The 19447-nt window shown below is 33.3% G+C and overlaps 1 protein-coding gene across 10 annotated transcripts in view; it reads right to left on the reverse strand.

Moving 5' to 3' along the window:
• Positions 1-19447, reverse strand: part of COL11A1 (collagen type XI alpha 1 chain) — a 225856-nt gene that overhangs the window by 89527 nt on the left and 116882 nt on the right. For all 10 annotated transcript variants that reach the window (XM_040471126.1, XM_040471135.1, XM_040471133.1 and 7 more), the window contains 7 exons: positions 16328-16381; positions 15144-15188; positions 13805-13858; positions 13680-13724; positions 8619-8672; positions 6466-6573; positions 3497-3550 (listed from right to left, as the gene is read on the reverse strand). In XM_040471126.1, coding sequence (XP_040327060.1) covers positions 3497-3550; positions 6466-6573; positions 8619-8672; positions 13680-13724; positions 13805-13858; positions 15144-15188; positions 16328-16381 — 414 coding nt within the window. The remainder of the gene's footprint in view (positions 1-3496; positions 3551-6465; positions 6574-8618; positions 8673-13679; positions 13725-13804; positions 13859-15143; positions 15189-16327; positions 16382-19447) is intronic.

Below are 19447 nucleotides of genomic sequence, written 5' to 3' on the forward strand. Positions count from 1 at the left end.
ATATAACAAAACCTTCCTTTGACTTGAATATATTTCTTGCTTTTCTTTCCATTCATTTGGATTAAATTACCCCTAAAATAATATTTATCTAAGTGATAAGTGTCCCCTCCATTTCATGATAATTCAGAGTAATTCCTAATAATGTGGATTGTCAAATCCCACTGCAGATTTCTCTCTCTAGCAGAAGAACCCAGGAATCTGCATCTTTAACAATTCCTCCAGGTGATGTATATAATAGATATCAATGTATATTTCCTCCAGGAGAAAGTTGTATGTGAAGCCTTATGGGAGCTAATGGCCAAAACAATTATCCATTGTATGCACTGCTGAGCTTCTTTTTATGACCCATTTCCCAATATATTCTAATTCATATCTATAGAGGTTACTATGTGATTCACCTGAGGACAATTGTTAGGACATGTAATATTCACATAATGGGGAAATAATGTCTGCAAATTATGTTTTTTGAAGGGCTTTCAAAGCCTTTTTCTCTATGCAGAATGAGAAGTTAGATCGGGTAGAGGATTACTATGGGACTACTCTAGGAATTTGACAAGTGAGTAGAATCCAATATGGAAATAACCTACTCTACCAGATTTTATCTGTGAACAAATATTCATTTCTGTCTTGAATAGAATAGATAACTAATCACATTTGTAGAGACTCCATTCAAACAAATTGCTCTATGCATCAATTTTATTGTTATAAAATTTATTTTCTTATGTAAGTTTCTGCTCTAGGCAATTTATGAGAAAAAAACAAAAATGCCCAATCCATCAACTAAATAGTTTGTAATATAAAGGCATATTCTTCTTTTCTCACATAAGGAGTTATCACCAAAATATAAAATTTCCATGATAGGTTTTTACTTTATTTTATTTTTAATGTTTATTCATTTTTGAGAGAGAGAGAGAAAGAGAGAGAGTGAGAGCTAGCAGGGGAGAGGCAGAGAGAGAGAGAGAGAGAGAGAGACAGACTCTGAAGCAGGCTCCAGGCTCTGAGCTGTCAGCACAGGGCCCAGTGAGGGGCTTGAACTCATTAACTGTGAGATCATGACCTGAGCTGAAGTAGGATGCTTAACCAAGTGGGCCACACAGGCACCTCAGGAATTATAGGTTTTTAAATGGAAAAAACAAACAGCAAATGAAAGGCTGAAAAGTCAAAGATTAATGGTAAAATTGGCTCACCAATTGTGAAACTTACAAAATTATTTGAATGCTGTTTTAAATATAAAGAATCCTACATTAAAACAGATTTACTTTTTGAAGTAGTGATCTATCTTTTTATAGTACCAATGATGGTGCAACTTTCAAATACCCATTGTGATTTACATTGCTAGTAAGATATTAAATAAATTATATTGTCTAACTATAGTCCTTAAACTGCTTAAGAGATTAGCAGTTGAATTTCACTTTTAGTGCAATATAGATTTAAATATATTCAAAATTCATTAGATTCCACATAGGAAAAAAATGTGAAGATATCTTTGGTCTTTGATGAGACCATCATTTTTTGTTTTAGAACTAAGAAACGTTAATCATTTTTGATCATAAAAACAGTTATTGTGAAGAACAGTAATATGAAAAAATAAAAACCAAGGTTTCAGACATTTTGGTTAAGGAGTAAAGAAGAAAAATGTTTGATTTCTCTAGGAAGAAACATTTCTCTCCAGTCACTCTGGTGCATTTTGTTAATAAAAATAACTCAAAGAATAATGAACAGAGTATTGTCATAGGAAAAACAGAAGGAAATAAGAATGTCAAATAAAAGAATATTGTGCTAAGCCTTCAAGTAATATGATAGTTTTCTGTTTTTAAATCAAAATAGCACAATTGCAATTCAATTTCCTAATTATATCAAGAACTCATCAAGCAATCTAATGATAGCTTAAAGTTGTGGGTTATGCAGTGAATGTTGTTTTTTTTTTTCACTCATAATACTTGTGAAAATGCTTGACATTTGAAAGGAAGGTAGCTAAGAGACGGGGCAGTGTATTAGAGACAATATCTAAAAGGTAAAACTTACTAATAAGCATTCTAAATGTAGCTAGAAACCTTTAAATGATGCATGTGTTATTTTTAAGTCACAGATGAAAAGCTCAAAGCATTATGTTTACCTCTTACTATACAAGGGATTCCACATTTTCTAGAAACTCAATGAAAATTTATAAGACAAAACCACATAGCAAGCCTAATACAGTGTCATCACAGGACAATGAGTGAACATAAGTACATGCAGTTCACATTTGTCAAGAGGAAGGACATTCTGGTTTCCCAATGATTATCTGGGGAACTTATTAATAAATATGTTTGGAGATTATTATATAAACAGGATTTATCTTTATATACGATTCCTGTCAAGCCTGAATGGGTCAAACAGAGACAGATTGAAAGGTAGATGGATAGATAGATAGTCTGTCTCATGGGCATATAAGTATTTTAATAGTAGAAACCAAAATGTATGTATTAATTTATTTAACGACTTTAATTAACTAGTCAATGCAAGAAGTGCAGCCTTGACAAAGTTTTAAGATTAGCTTGAGGAAAATTAGCACACCAGGGTAAACATCTATTTTTAAAACCATCTATTTTTATGCTTAAAATATGTATATTTCAAATAGTTAAAATAAAATTTTAGTTCTGTAGTGGATCAGATGGTGGCCCCAAATCCATATATCTGATATTCAAATCTCTGGAACATGTTGAATGTTGCCTTATTTGGAAAAAGAGGTCTTTGTAAGTGTAGGTTAAGTTAAGGATCTTGAAATGAGATCATGTGGTCCCTAAATGCAAAGACAAGTGTCTTTATAAGAGACAGAAGAGATGACAGAGAGAAAAAAAAGGCCATGTGGAGATGGCAGAGCTATGCAGAGACAAACCACGGACTGCCCTGGTTTACTAGAAGCTGGAAGAGACAAGGAGAGACTCTAGCCTAGAGCTTTTGGAGGGACTGGGGCCCTGCTGACACCTTGATTTTATTGGGCTTCTGGTCTCCAGAACCATAACAGAGTAAATCTTTGTTGTTTTAAGTCACCAGGTTTGTAGAAATTTGTTACAGTAGCCCTAGGAAACAAATACTGGGGAAAAGAGGGAAGAGAAAGATGATGAAAGATGTATTGTAATTTTTTTTAAAGGCAGCAAGTGGAAATTCAAACCCTTAGGGTACTAGAAATGAAATCAAAAACCGTTATCCATCATTGATCATCCCCTTTATAACTTCTAGATATAGTAGTATGTCACTCTGGAATAGTCCTGATTCCAATTACAAGGAAGTAGCTGACAATGTCTTCCTTTTATGACACTGTCTGCTAAAATACTCCAGTCCATAATCACCTAGGCTCCCGGAGCTCCTTGTATACCAGGCACTCACAAACCTGATGTCTTTCCCTTGTGAAATTATATTTTAAGGATTTATCATCTCTGTGTTACAAACCATTACGTATGATTAATTTCTACAAAATGTTGATAAACTATAAACATCAAGCTAATTGTTTTACCTTTGGACCTTGTCTTCCTGGATATCCTGGTAATCCTGGAACACCAAGTTTCCCCTAAAGTTAAAAAAAATAATAATAAAGATTCTAAGTTGAATTAAGTTTAAATGATGATTTTAGCCATTTTTCTAGAAGTTAGAACCACATATTTGTACAGTCAAAGGGAAGATTTACAAGTTTTCACCATACTTTACTTACATTACATTTCTTCATTTGCATAGGGAAAAATTGTTTTGGACATATTTCTAATGCTATAACGTTCTCTAACTTAACACCTGTCTAAGTGACAGTGCCTTCTTTGGGGGCAGGACCCTGAGCTAAAAAGAATTCTAGGACTCTCTCTGAACTCTTAAGCATGACTAAAGAAAATGCCTAAGCTTTTCAACATTAAAATTATTTAAAGTTAGTTGATGTAGTTAGAACTGCATTTAGATTTTATCATTTCAGCTGGAGTTAATCCTTTTTATAAAATGATTTCATTTCTCATGTAAATACAAAGTAAGCAATCCTGAGTTATTTAAGTATTTCTCCCTGAGCAGTTTAAAGAACTATACAAGAAATTCTGACCTAATTTTGGGGCCAAGCTGCTGCTTCTTTTCAAACATCTGGAAAATCTGGGTTAATCGACACATCAAATGTTGAGAACTATAGCTAAGTAATGATGATTTCTGTGGAGTGTTAATTCCTGCAGGTGGGACCTTAAATGTGCAACAATTTTGTTCCAGTGCAATGAGATTACTTCTCAAAAAGTGCTAAAACAGTAAATTGAAGCAAAGTCCAAAGATGTGTAACAAATACCAAGAGGTTTAAAATGCTACACTAGCAAAATTTCACCCTGAACAAAGCATTAACTTAAAAATACAGGTAATGAGAAAATTAAACTAAATTTCTGAATAAAATGTTTGTGGAATTTTACTGTGGCTATTTTCCTTAAGATTTTATAAAAGCACACTCCATATATATAATATTATTTATCAAAGTCTTAAAACATTGGGAAGCACATAGCATCATTGTTTCCCATGTACCTTTAAACAAAATAAGAATAGAAACAAAAACAAATCCAAATTACTACATGTAACAGTAAGAGAGGAACAGCAACTTTATGAGCCACAATAAATATTTTACTGGATGAATCAAGGTAAGAAAATAGGAATATAGTTTATGACCTTGTTATTATAGATTGAACTAAAGAGTTGTCTGATTCAAGATCAACACTGCATAGGTAAGCAGTCTTCAGATGGAAAATATGCAAACAAGCCCTAAGAAGTATGCTTATAATGATGTCCCTTTGGATGCATTAAGTTATCATGTCTGTTTTATGCCACTGATTTCAAGGTTAATGAAATTCTCTAATTATGATCATGAAGTCTTTGTGTTCCATGTTAATTACTGTATTAGAATATAGACTCTTACTCACTTTAGAGTCATTTCAAAGTAAATCCAGGCAGAAGTTTTGTTTGCCTTTTCAATATGGTGATGGGCAACTTCCATAAAGGGGAAATGCTAATGAAATGTTAAAGAAGAATTGTGGGGTAAAGTCCTGATGCCTCGGAAGAGACTCTGGCGTCATTTACAAGAATAAAGTGGAGGAAGGATGGGAGGAAGTTCTCATAATAGTCTGAAACTAATAGTCTGTGATAGGGCCTTGGAAGCCTTTGTTTCCTCTCATCCTTTCCTTCCCTGCCTAAACATAATGACATTATTCATCAGTTCACAAATGGCAACTGGGAGGGTGAAACTTTAGAAGAACTACTACATCAGATGATTCATAATGACATGAGGAAACATCTTCTTACCTATGCAGTCACAGTGCCTGTGTAATCCTTATATATTGTTCTTCTGAGCCAGGATGGCAAGGAGGGAAATTAAGAGTTTTCTTAAACAGCATGGAATTCTCATATTTTATAGAATAGTGGCATGCTCAATATAGAAAATTTGGAAAGCAGGTATACATATTAAAAGGAAGGAAATCATCTGAGTTATACCACCAAGAAATAATTCGTATTTATATTTTTCTTTAGTGTACAAATAGGATAACACTTGTCATGGGAATTTCTAGTTCTTTCTTAATTTAACTTCATAGTTACATTATGAGGTGTTCACCATATCACTAAATACTCTATGATGCCATAGTTTTAATGTTGTCTAATATTACATGAAAATGTAAATGTAATGGTTGAAAATATTTTCTGACATAGTATATATAGCACAGTGGCTCTTAAATCAATGAATATTACAATTATGGGGACGTTTTAAAACATAGTGATGCCTGGGTTAACACTAGACTAAAATTAATCTCTTCAAGTTGGGCTTTGACATCATCATTTTGTAAAACACTTGCTTGTGAAAATGCATGTTCATGTGAAAAAATATAAAGTGTACATTTTGGCATGAGGAGCAAAGATAATTCTACCTCTTCCAAAACAATAAGTATACCATCTTTCATTGATTCTTTGATCCATTGTTAATCACATGCACATTCTTTTTTAAACTTTTTTTAAGTTTTATTTTATTTGAGAGAGAGAATGATAGCAACAGAGAGAGAGAGAGAGAGCATAAGTGGGGGAAGGAGGGAAAGAGAGAGAGAGAGAGAGAGGCAGAGAGAGAGAATCCCAAGCAATGTGGGGCTCAGACTCAGAAACTGCGAGATTATGACCTGAGCCGAAATCAAGAGTCAGACGCTTACCCGACTGAGCCACCCAGGCACCCCAATCACACTCAAATTCTTAATCTCTAATGAACGTGCAAGAGCTTGAAGAACTGCTAATTCTGCAAGGCCAAGGAGAACAGAGGGGATAGGTGACAAGGGAGAGTGAAAAAGGATCAATGTAGCCCTCTCATGGTTGTACTCCTAATAGTATACGGATATGCTTGAAACGCAATAGAATCCTCTAGTTTTCTGACATAGATGATTAAAAATATTTTTAAATGACAATGAAACATCATCTGTGAATTTAAAGTTGCTCACTGACCTTCTCTCCTGCTTGCCCAGAAGGACCGGGGTCTCCAGTTGGACCTGCTCGACCCTTGGGTCCTTCAGGGCCATCTTCTCCTCTTGGACCTACTTGACCAACTTCTCCCTGAAACACAGAGTAGCAAAATTCTTATAATTTAAAATACATTGGAGATTGAATAACAGACATTATAGTCTATCAGAAAGTCATATTCTTCAACTCTTCATTTATTTCCTTATGTTTTATTTATGACAAAGAGGCCTGAAAACATTTGACTTCATCAACCTTTCCATTGGTAAATAGACAACTGAACACAGTCTGACATTTGAGAGCTTGTTTGGAGGTTCTAGCAGGGGAGCACAGCTACTCGTATACCCTTGATCGAAGAAGGGTCCTCCTGTATTGGGGAAAGTCGTCCTCTTCGACTGAGCGCACTTCCGGAGAGACACACGTGGAGTGGTGAGGAAGGAAGGGGACCCCCGCCTAGCCAGCCAGATCAGCTGAATCAACCCTGGCGATCAATGGGTTGACAGATGTCGCAGCCAGATCGCCCTCCCATCCTAGTCTGACATTTGAAAACCTACAACAGCCTGATGCTACCATGTTTAATATTAAAGTAATTTTAACACATCTGTGTTGCACAGAGGAAGAAAAAAAAATAAGATTCAAAGTTAGATGGTATAGGGTGGCAGAATAATCAACCCCAAAATATGCCACTCTGGTGTGAAGATTATTTTGAACTGAAAGCAACTGAGAAGAAGCAGATGTAAGAGAAGCTGCTAACAGCAGGATATAAATTTTCAAAAGTGCCCTCCCTCCCCTTTCTACAAGAAAAGACAAATGTTAATCACTGGAGACAACTAGACCCTTATCAGTCTGGAGCCAAAAGCAGACACCAGAGGAATCTATTCAACAAACTTCATTAACTAGCCTTTGTCTACCTTTAGTTTCCAATATAGCTACCTTCCCACAATTTGCAGCCCTACAAAACTAAAAGTCCTTTTCCTTGTCATCTCTCTAAAAATTTATTCTTCCTTCGCTGAAATGCCATATAAGCCCAAATTCTAACCACCCCTTTGAGTTAATTATCATGGAGTGCTCCCATGTGTAAACTTGAGGCACAGGCTAGAAAACTTCTGTTTGTTTTTCTTTTGTTAATTTGTCTTTTGGCAACCTAATTTTACAGGGCCCCAGCCTGAGAACCTAGCAGGTTAGTAGGAAAAAGTAATTTTCCTCTCTGACAATAGCAATTTTGGAAAACACTTTTGGAACACAAGAAAAATGCCTCCATTTTAGACTTGTTTTTCACATTTATAGTTTTAGGGACTGAAATGTGTAAATCATTGCCCCCATTCTGGAAAAAAAGCATTACATACATTTTAGGGAAACAAAAAAATTCTGCAGTATGCTTCTTTGCTTAGATATATTAGGTATCATGGTGTTAGATAAAATAAATCTTCCCAATAAAGCATGTAGTTTAATTTACTTTGGGAAACTCGTATTTTTGTTTGTTTTCTAGACATTCATTGCCAGAAAAAAAGTGTACTACTTTTATGCTCAAAAATTCAAGATCACTAATAATGAAAGTTCAAGAAAGTTGCAAATACATGGTTTCCAAGCAACAGTTCACCACAAAATTTAGAAGAAACCTATAAAACCTCTTATTTTTTTTACTACTTACTTATTTATTTTAAGACAGAGAGGCAGAGAGAAAAGCCCAAGCAGGCCCTGCACTGTCAACACAGACCCCAATTCAGGGCTCAAACCCACAAAATGAGAGATCGTGGCCTGAGCCAAAATCAAGAGTCAGACAATTTAAACTGCTGAGCCACCCAGACGCCCTTCAAACCACTTCTTTTAAACAATTTGATCATCAACTTAGAAAATACCTATAAATAATACTACTCAACTTTATGCACACACACACACACACACACACACACACACAGGATGTAGAACATGGGAATTTAGTATAATATCTGAAAGACTATATTGTCTCCACAAAAATTAACATGTCTAATCTTCACATAAAAATCAAAGTGAGCAAAGTCTCAGTACGAACATTTTTATTTATTCTGTGCTTTCTATATTTAAATATAAGAATATACACACGCATGCCTACATATACACACGCATGTGTTCATTTCAGTACGAATTTTCCTCTTACTTACTCTGTCACCTTTAAGACCCATGTCACCTTTGAATCCTGGAAAACCATCTTCACCCTAAAAAATAAAAGTAATAAAACTGGTGTTTAATGATTTGCTTGAATGAATCTAAAACATGGCTATATAAAATATGAACACTGATAATTTAGGGAAAATTGTTCTGGGAAATGTGAATCCTAGCTGTGAAATCTCCTTCTCCCTATTCTAATCTTTATTGCCTGTATCCTGTCGTCTTTTTATTATTATTGGCTCCAAGTTACTCCAGGAAATTTTCCTCCAATATGTCAATTAGATCTCTGTCTTATGGGGGATATAACCATTCCCTTATAGTAACATATATCTTATGCCATCTGAACACATAAAAAGTAAATATTTAAATAATTATCATTTTAACTTTGGAATACAAGGACTTTTGATTGCCAATTAAAATGTTTTTACCCTTAATTTTATACTAATTCACACCAAAGAATATTATAGTATGCATTTTGTATCATGTGCTTTAGATAAATGCCTTGTAGCTCAACTTGTATTCTATATTCCAATCTCTTTTCAGATGCAAAATAAGCAAGCCAACATTATTCTTTACATGTCAATAGAGAATGTTCATTATTACATCAGTTCAGTAATACTGAAAACTGGGCTTCCTTTAGGAAAGAAAGCAGAAATATTTCATACTATTCTGAGTAAAATTTAGATTTTTAACAGTCAGCTTCATAGGGCTGCCTGGGTGGCTCAGTCAGTTAAGCATCCCACTCTTGTTTTTGGCTCAGGTCTTGATCTCATGATGAGATCGAGCCCCACATCAGGCTCTACACTGGGTGTGGAGCCTGCTTAAGATTTTTTCTCTCTCTTTCTGCCCATCCCTCCCTCAAAAAAAATTAAAAACAAAGAATAAATAAAAGTAAGCTTCATGAACAAACTTAATGTCTCTTAATTTCAAGAAAAAAATTAAATTCCTAAAGAATAACCATTCAATTTTCAATAGCATTAATTGAGCATTACTCTGTTCTGAGTCCATGTATGGAGTATTTTGAGATTTTTAACAAAAACTAAGATAGAACATTTGCATTAACTTTGATACACATGGAGATGGATGTTCAGATGATAAAAGCATGAAGATGATGATGGTTCTGGTGTTGGTGGTAGTGAGGCAAGAAGCTATTTGAAGAAGGTTTGACAGGGCAGTTGGTATCTTAATTAGGAGTTAGAGAATGGATATTACTTAAAAAGTTTGAGGAAAGGATATTTCAGGCCGAGTATGAGAACAGAGCTAGGAAGATTGGCACATATACTTCCACATTCTGCTGCCAAGTGACCTCTATAAAAAACAAAACTGATCACACAATTTTTTACTTTAAAACAACTCAATGGTTCCAAATTGTTAATAATGAATATAAGCTGCCATCTCTCCCCTCCCCTTCTGACAAGCATGATCTAGCCCTTGCTTGTTCATTTTGGCAGTCATATCTTTGATCTTGAATCTCCCTTCTACCCCCTACCCAAATGCACTGAGATTGAGTTCTAGAAAAAATTAATTACCTATATTTCCATTTGTAATTTTTGCATTGGTTGCCATTGTCATACACACACCTGCAAACCCTTTACCTTCTCTGTCTACCTCTGTCTACCTTACTCTTCTTCCAAGACTCAGTTCATAATTCTGCTATGAAGTTTCCTATGACCTCAGTCTTTCTTCCACCTTGAAATTAACCTCTCTGTCTTGTGTGCTCCCACTAAACATTTATTATTATCAGAACATGCCACCCTGCACTTAGTAAATCATAGTTTTTTTCTTTTATTAATTGGTAGAAAATAAGACTTATGCCTAATTAGCCTCTGTGCTTCCAGTGCCTCATACATTTTTGGTCCTCAATAACCATGCCATTTAATAAACATTTACTAAATGGACCCTTACTAAGTGAACATGCCTCAGTGTGTGTTTAGCAAGGTATGTTAAGATCCAGAACATATTAGGTAATTATGGATATGAGACCTAAACCTGGAAACGGGGTCCAATCTGGTATCTTGCTTAAACCTAAAAATTATGACAGGTCTAGAAGTTACCTTTAAGACAAAAGCATGATGTTTTCAGTATTCTGGCTATAAAGTAGCCGTGTAAGTAGAATTCTCTCTGTACTGAATGCAACCGGGCAATAATAGAGGCTTAAAAGCTGAAAATGACCATTTAACTTCCTATTGACTATTGTTTTCATTACTTTCTCTCTAGAGAGAAAGGTAATTACACAGTTGCCAAATTTAGTTTAAAGAACACTGAAATCTAAGTCAAAAAATCAATAACAGATTTTACAATTTTTCCAGGCAGAAATTTTTGTTTTAGGAGAAAACATCGTTGACTATAAGCTATTTCTGGCACATCTTTGTTTTCAATATGTTCATAATTAGAAAATAAATTAGAAAAGCAAATAAGAAATAAATTAGAAGACTTAAATTATTAGGTGTATCCTTACAATAAGTGGCATTTTTTAAAACAAGTGACTGTATCAAATTACTAAGCTTTTCAGTCCTAAAACTATCAGGTCTGAATTAATCTTCAGAAAGAAAAAAGGAGAGGGGTAAACAAGGAATTCACCTATGCCATTTGTCATTGGGTTATGTTGCATAAGGTCTAAGGAACACATCTGTCTGTACAATGAAGAATTCTAATCCTAGTTAGGGTACTAATTGCTTTTTCACCTTTAGTTAACAATTAACATTGTTATGCGTAAAAAGAAAAAAAAGTTTCAACATCCTTCCTGATCTCTTTCCGGAAAAATGGCCAATTATAAACATTCTCAGAAAAACAAAATAAATAATAGATATTAAAATTCACTAATATTTAATGACTCTTCACAGTTTGAAAATAGGGAGAATTTGTATTAGAACAAAGTTTCCATTAACTTTTATATGAATTTCTCTAATCTAGGTATCTAGATATCTAGATAATACGTTATTAGATTTGATAAAATAACAGGTAAAAATATAATAAAAGATACAAAAAAAAGTATTGCTGAAAATTACCTTAGCAATTTTTTAGGACAATGTTTTTATTTTACACACTTAAAATAAGACTCAGTAAATTAAACAATCTGCCTCAGATTACCAGTCTACTTAGTATGAGAACTAGAATTGGAACTCAAAATTTTTATAGCCCGTGGAGGGCTCTGTGCTGACAGCTCAGAGCCTGGAGCCTGCTTCAGATTCTGCGTCTCCCCCTCTCTCTGCCTCTCCCCAACTGGCTCTCTTTCTCTCAAAAATAAACATTAAAAAACATTAAACAACAAACATTTAATTTTTTTTTAATTCTTTTTCTCTACATCTACTTGTTGCTTCTGAGATCACACACCATTCAAAACAACCAATAATCTCCAATTGTTTTTCTACATATAAGCAGTATACATTATTTTCCTGTGTGAGTTTCTCTTCACAGGTATCTCATCATCTATATTCTTACTTACTTCTGTCATTTTGCCACTATCTCTTTTCCAGCAAGTTTACAACTTTCCCACCCCAATTAACCTTTCCTTTAAACACTGTCTTTCCTAAACTCTTTGGAAGGCACTATTGCAGACCAAAATTTTAATTAACTCTTAAATGTCTTAAGAAATATTGCAAACAGAGAAAATGTTTATATGTGTGTATATATGTATTTTTTTTTTTTTTTTGCGTAGGCCATCTGCAAATAATTACAAGTTCAACCCTATCTGACCAATCATTGGGCTCAGCTACCAACTCAATAGGACATTATCCCTGAAGTTCATCTGTGATGATCAGAATGAATTGGGATTCTTATCAAAGTAACTGAGTTCATTTCAAATTCATAATAATTTTTATACAGTAGAACTGAATATAGTTGCATTACTTAACAATGCCTCAGTATATTACTTTTTATTTTTTAGAAAAATTATAATGGATATAGTAGTCCCATCCCTTCAGTCCTTGTTTTCCATTCCTCATTGGTATCAAATCCACACAAGGTGCTTCTTTTTTTTTTTTTTTTTTGGTGCTTTTAATAATATTATGACTATGGGAATTAAATTATCATTAAAATCAAAATTTATATTGCATAGTTTCTCAACAAAGCTATAAACATTTTATTCTAAACACTATTTTTAAATATAATATTGTATTAAGAATTAATAATACTGCCTGTGAGTAATGCCATTTTACTTTTTTTTTAATGTTTGTTTATTTTGAGAGAGAGAGAGAGAGACAGGGGGATAGAGTAGGGGAGGAGCAGAGAGAGAGGGAGACACAGAATCCATCCAAAGCAGGCACCAAGCTCCGGAGCTATCAGCACAGAGCCTGTTATGGGGCTCGAACCCACAAACCGCAGATCATGACCTGAGCTGAAATCAAGAGTTGGGCACCTGAGCCACCAAGGTGCCCCTGCCATTTTATTTTAACATAATCAGTGAAGAATCTGGGGGTTCTACACTTACGTTAAACATTTATGTAAACAAACAAACAAAAAAAAAAACACCTCACTTTCAGTTTCTTTTCCCAAGGACAATTAAACTACAAATGCTCTATGAAAGATTCCACATTCTTTCATTCACTTCTGCCTAGTTTTAATCTTTATTTCTTCTCATTAATATTTTTGTTTTGCATACAGTATAATATCTAAGATTTCTTCTTCCCCCAATTGATTTAGAGTACTTCTAACTTTCATAATTTCCAGTGCATTTCAGCTTAACTTTGGGGATTTCAGTAAAGAAAGAAGGGAATAAACATTCCTCTGTTAGGCATATAACTGGATATGTACAAGCCCTGTGGCTAATTTATTCATAGGCAACTCTATGATTTATAAAAGGTAAACACATGTAAGAAAAAAAGGGATACAGGATTAATTCTGTTTATGACATATCTTTGCTTCTGTTCTATAATGTAGTCCTCACCCCAGGGTATAATCTTTTTTCAAAAAAGTTTCCATGATACACAGTACAAATGTCTGCTATCAAGTAATCACTTAAAATAAGGGGAAATGAAATAGCTGTTGAATGAATTTAAATTTTTGATCTAATAGATATGTAGTAATTGAAATCACCTAAATAAATTATATCTTACCTTTTCACCTTTAGAGCCCTTGAGGCCTCTGACACCATCTGCTCCCTATAGAATAAATTAGAAGGATTAAGTGATTGTAATATTTTTCACTGAAAATAAATGGTGTGAAAAAAAATAACATTTACCTTTACTCCTCGGGGACCAGGGTAACCAATAGGACCCTGTGGACCAGGAGGACCCTGAAAAAGACCCATTGCTATTTAAATATGCATTATGTTGAAAGTGCTACTCATCCACACAGTAATTTTACCAAATAATCTACAGGAATATGATATTTTTCTACTACTGGTAAAGATTATTTGAGGTTTATCATTTGTTTCTGAAGTCAGATAGGATGAACAAACCATGTGATTAGCTCTACCTACTCCAAATTTATTGTATTATATGTTTATGAAAAAATTAGATAAACATTATCAAGAAGATGATCAAAATTTATATATTTTCCACAGCTGGCTTCATTTAATTAGTTTACCTAAAGGAAACAATTTTTTAAATAGAATATATAATTTCTATAGTAATGCTGTGTTTTAATGCTATTTTTTTTTTAATTTTTTTTTTCAACGTTTATTTATTTTTGGGACAGAGAGAGACAGAGCATGAATGGGGGAGGGGCAGAGAGAGAGGGAGACACAGAATCAGAAACAGGCTCCAGGCTCTGAGCCATCAGCCCAGAGCCCGACGCGGGGCTCAAACTCACGGACCGCGAGATCGTGACCTGGCTGAAGTCGGACGCTTAACCGACTGCGCCACCCAGGCGCCCTTAATGCTATTTTAATAAAAATCTAAAACTACCAACTCTAAACAAACTGATCCTACTCCCTTCTCTTGTAATCCAAAGTAGTACTAACAATAAATAAGCTCTTATTTTAATATTTTATTTAGATATTTTGATAATTATTGCTCTTACAATTAAATATTCTCTCGTTTAAAAGCTACCAGAGAGTAATAAAGTAAAATTGGAGTGACATAAATAGTTTAATGATATTTAGTAATTCTTACCCAGTTTCATTATTGTCATTTATGGCCATTCATTCCACATATACTACCTTTGCAAAATCTAGATTTATCTCTGATCATGAGAATATTTATTTAAAAGAGAATATACTCTAATTTATAAAATTACTATTACAAAATTAAAAGTTACCTAAGGCACATCTGTTTTTTTAAACCTTGAATAAAAATAACTACCAGAACATTACTGTATTTAAATGATAACAAAATAAATCTTCAGAGAGTAAAGACATATTTAAAGGTAGAAACAAACTATTTTCATGTACTTACTTTCTAATATTCCTATCCCTAAATGATAAGAATATATATGTAATGTTTACATATATATTATGTTTATATATTTATACATATATATATATATATATATATATATATCATAAAGATGACTGAAGTAAAGCATTTTCTCTTAGACATAAGGTGACAGGACATCTACATAGATACTCTGTAACATACCAGAGCACCTTTTTCTCCAGACTGGCCTTCTTTTCCAGGATGACCCTATATTTAGCAAAAACATATACTGGTAAGATGCAATTTTAATGGTAGTTTATAATAGTATGAAATTGTTCCTTTTTTTTCAAACCTATGGTTTCAAAAGATATTGAACATTTTGCACCTGTGCATATGGCCCTAAACAACATTATAAACTGTAGCATTTGGAAGGAAACATAAGCTTAAATTTTATGGATGTAAGTTTCACCAACTACATAATGTATTTGAGAGTTTGGAAAAAGTACATAAAACAAAACAGATCATCATTAACAATTCAACTCTGGTATCAACAGTTCTTATATAGAGGCATTTTAATCTGACTTCTACTTCTCAGATTGATCAAATAATGAAACACACACCTTCAAAAGGCAGCTAAGGCATATGAACGGGACATTTGATAATATAGCAAGATCATAAATACTAATAGTGTTAATAATAAAACTCTCGAGATTCAATAAGCAAAAATGTATTACTCCATCACAATTATACCCAATAAAAATTTCACATCTTAGCTCAAAAATCTAAGTAGTTTGAAGAGAAAAAAAAGCATAAATAACCAATTTTTATATATAACAACTGTAGAGATAATATATTTACATTATTTATTATTACATTTTGGGTACAATAAACACTGCTATATTTCTAGAAGGAAGGAATCCCTGGAGGCTGAGGATTTTCATGGAAAGTGTTTGAGGAAATTTACAAATGGTGAGAAATTACCCCTTGGACCCTCAAGAAAGAGGTACTTTGAAAAAGAAGAGAGAATGGAAAAGTGCAATGAAAAAAAAAAGTGCTACGAAAGGTATACAGATAAAGATGATTTGAGAAACGCTGAGAGAATAGTGAGTGGATCTGTTTGCCTGGAACTAACGGCTCATGAGGAAGTAGGAAAATCTGGGCAAGTGAGATTCTGGCACCAGAGCACCAGAATGAGTTTATCTAAGAATCACTGCATGATCATTAAAGATTTTGCAATACGGAAGTAACATGATGCAATGGTATTTGAGAGGGATCAATGTTTAATTACTGGCTCAATTTGTTTTTATTACTAACTTCAGAAAAAAAAATCACTTCTAAAACACATGTGAAACCTATTTTTGAAGATAAATATGTAGAAATTTTAATGACAAGTAACTATTACTTACAGGAGGCCCATCAGCACCAGGAAGTCCTGCAAGTCCTGGTTTTCCTTGTGGTCCCTAATTAAACAGAGAAAAAGCATATCTTATTTCTCTTTTAAATGAGAATAGTGAAAAATATATTATGCAGGAATATACTATCAATAAAATTCTTAACTCAAGTCACTGGTTTTTATCTATAAGCAACAAACATTTAAATAACTGTTAAACATATGTGGAAAATGATATATAGAGATAAATGAAAACCAAATTTGACATACATCCAAATGTATCTTTTTTTATTAACAAATTAGGTTTTGCATACCACAATAAACTAGAGCTTAGAGAATAAAAAGAAAAGCAATATAGATCAGAAATATATTGATTTATATCATTGAAAAATAAACAATGCACATGTCTATCAAAGATACTGATATGTATTGATTCAAATAATTACATAGTAATACTTATAAAATATAACTAATTATTAAAATATGTTAGAAATATATTGCCACAGTTATTCATAGGACATAAAAACAAATCTAATATTTTGATGTCAAAGTTCATAAGCTAATATGCAACTAACAAATAACAACAAAGTAACTATCTATTAAACACATCACTCTTAATTTCCATTTGACCACAGAGGGTTTCAAATCTCTTTTAACATGCCACTACTACAGTTGGAACATAGTAAGAATCACTATTGCAAAAAGTAAACTCTTTCTTGATAGGAACATGGGCATTCTGCTGAGAATAATTAACATATCAAGTCTCCAGAGTTCAAACAAGTATTGCTTACTGGTCAAGTTATTAGCCAGAATTTAGAAACAATTGAAAGGGAAAACATATATAAGCAAGCCTAGATAGTGGACACAATTTAGCATTTTTTTCATTCTCAAAGGGTATTTAGGAAAAGCATTACATTTATGTAGATTTACAGTATAATGTTATAAGAGATATAACTTAAATCACAATAGAATAACAAAAAAATGAAGATATCCTTTAAATTGAACAATTTTTATTTTATAACTGAGGTTAACTGCCTCTCATTTAAAAGATTTAAATGTTTCAATCCCGTTTACCACTCTGAAAAGTCATTTTAAGTCAAGTAATCTAACATTATGTAATAATCATTGTAAAACACTGTATTTTTAATGGCAGTATTTTGTCTGTGACATACATTATCTTTTTCTCTCAAGACAATTGTCTTATTTCTTGAAAACAAGATGTAGACTACAAATGCAGAACTATTCCATTAGTTATTCTTATCAACAGACACGATATTTCCACAACCATCACCTACACACAAGACTACATGGATTTTTTGTTGCTGCCATATTTAATGGACTAGAAATATTAAAACTCTTGAACTATAAAATGATTTTTTAAACTGAGTTAACCATTCTGACTGATGTGAGGTCATATCTTATTGTAGTTTTAATTTGTATTCCCCTGACAATGAGTGATGTTGAGCATCTTTTCATGTGTCTGTCAGCCATCTGGAAATCTGAAAAATGTCTATTCATGTCTTCTGCCCATTTCTTAACTAGATAACTCGTTTTTTGGGTGTTGAGTTTGATAAGTTATTTATATATTTTGGACACTAACCCTTTAGAAGATATATCATTTGCAAATATCTTCTCTCATTCCGTAGGCTGCCTTTTAGTTTTGTTGATTGTTTCCTTCATTGGGCAGAAGCTTTACATTTTGATGAAGTCCCAATAGTTTATTTTTGTTTTTGCTTTCCTTGACTCAGGAAACATATCTAGTAAGAACCTAATGTTTATAGCAGCATTATCAAGAACAGCCAAGTTAGGAAGCAGCCAAAGTGTCTATCAACTGATGAATGGATAAAGAAGATGCAACACACACACACACACACACACACACACACACACACACACACACAGGAATGGTACACAGCCATAAAAAAGAATGAAATCATGCCATTTGCAACAATGTGGATGGAACCAGATAGTATTATGCTAAGTGAAATAAGTCAGTCAGAAAAAGACAAATACTATATGATTTCACTCACACATGGAATTTAAAAAACAAAACAAATGAACATAGGGGAGAGAAAGAGAAGCAAACCAATAAACAGACTCTTAACTATAGAGAACAAACTGATAATTATTGGGGGGGAGGTGGGCAGGGGGATGGGTTAAACAGGTAATGGGTATTAAGGAGGACACTTGCTATGATGAGCATCGGAGGTTGTATGTAAGTGATGAATCACTAAAGTCTACACCTGAGACTAATATTGTACTATATGTTAGCTAGCTGGAATTTAAATAAAAACTTAGATAAAAATATTTTTAAATTTTTTTTATTAGTTTTCTTTATTTTTGAGAGGTGGAGACAGAGCATGTGTTGGGGAGGAGCAGAGAGAGAGGGAGACACAGAATCCGAAGCAGGCTCCAGGCTCTGAGCTGTCAGCACAGAGCCTGACTCGGGGCTCAAACCCACGAACTGTGAGATCATGACCTAAGCTGAAGTCAGATGCTTAACCAACTGAGCCACCCAGGTGCCCCAACTTGGAGAAAAATATTAAGTTAAAATAAATCCATCTCTTTTATTTATTTTTATTTACTTTTTAAATGTTTATTTATTTTGAGAGAGAGAGAGAGAGAGAGAGAGAGAGATATGGAATGAGGAGTTATGTTAAGCAAAAGATTAGATAGTCTTTTTTTAATATACTGTCCATTTTAAGTCTCAATTACATGAAATATCATCATGGGTATGGGTAAATTAACTAATGTTAATATATGAGAGAGTTTCAATATAAATGAACCCAGAACCATATCCATGTCTTCAAAGTCCTTGACTTTAATCTTTATTTTGTGTCTTGTTATTTCATTCTTAACTCATAACATTATATAATACTATTAGTTTTCTGTAAAGAAATTAACATGTGAGTGATGTAAATTCTGACGTCATAAATTAAATCACAGGAAATATTCAGCATATATAAGTTATCAAAATGTCAGGATAAAGGATACTGTTGCTTTATCCAATTTAGTTAACTAAAAAATTTTATCAAATATTTTATCACAAATATAATAAAAGTACAGGCTTTAGGGAAAAATATAAAAGTTACTGGGAATTTAAAATATATGACAATAGAGGGAGAGGGAAGATGGC

Source organism: Herpailurus yagouaroundi, unplaced genomic scaffold (assembly GCF_014898765.1).
Source record: "Herpailurus yagouaroundi ecotype Mexico unplaced genomic scaffold, PumYag 77, whole genome shotgun sequence".
Taxonomy (NCBI): Eukaryota; Metazoa; Chordata; class Mammalia; order Carnivora; family Felidae; genus Herpailurus; species Herpailurus yagouaroundi.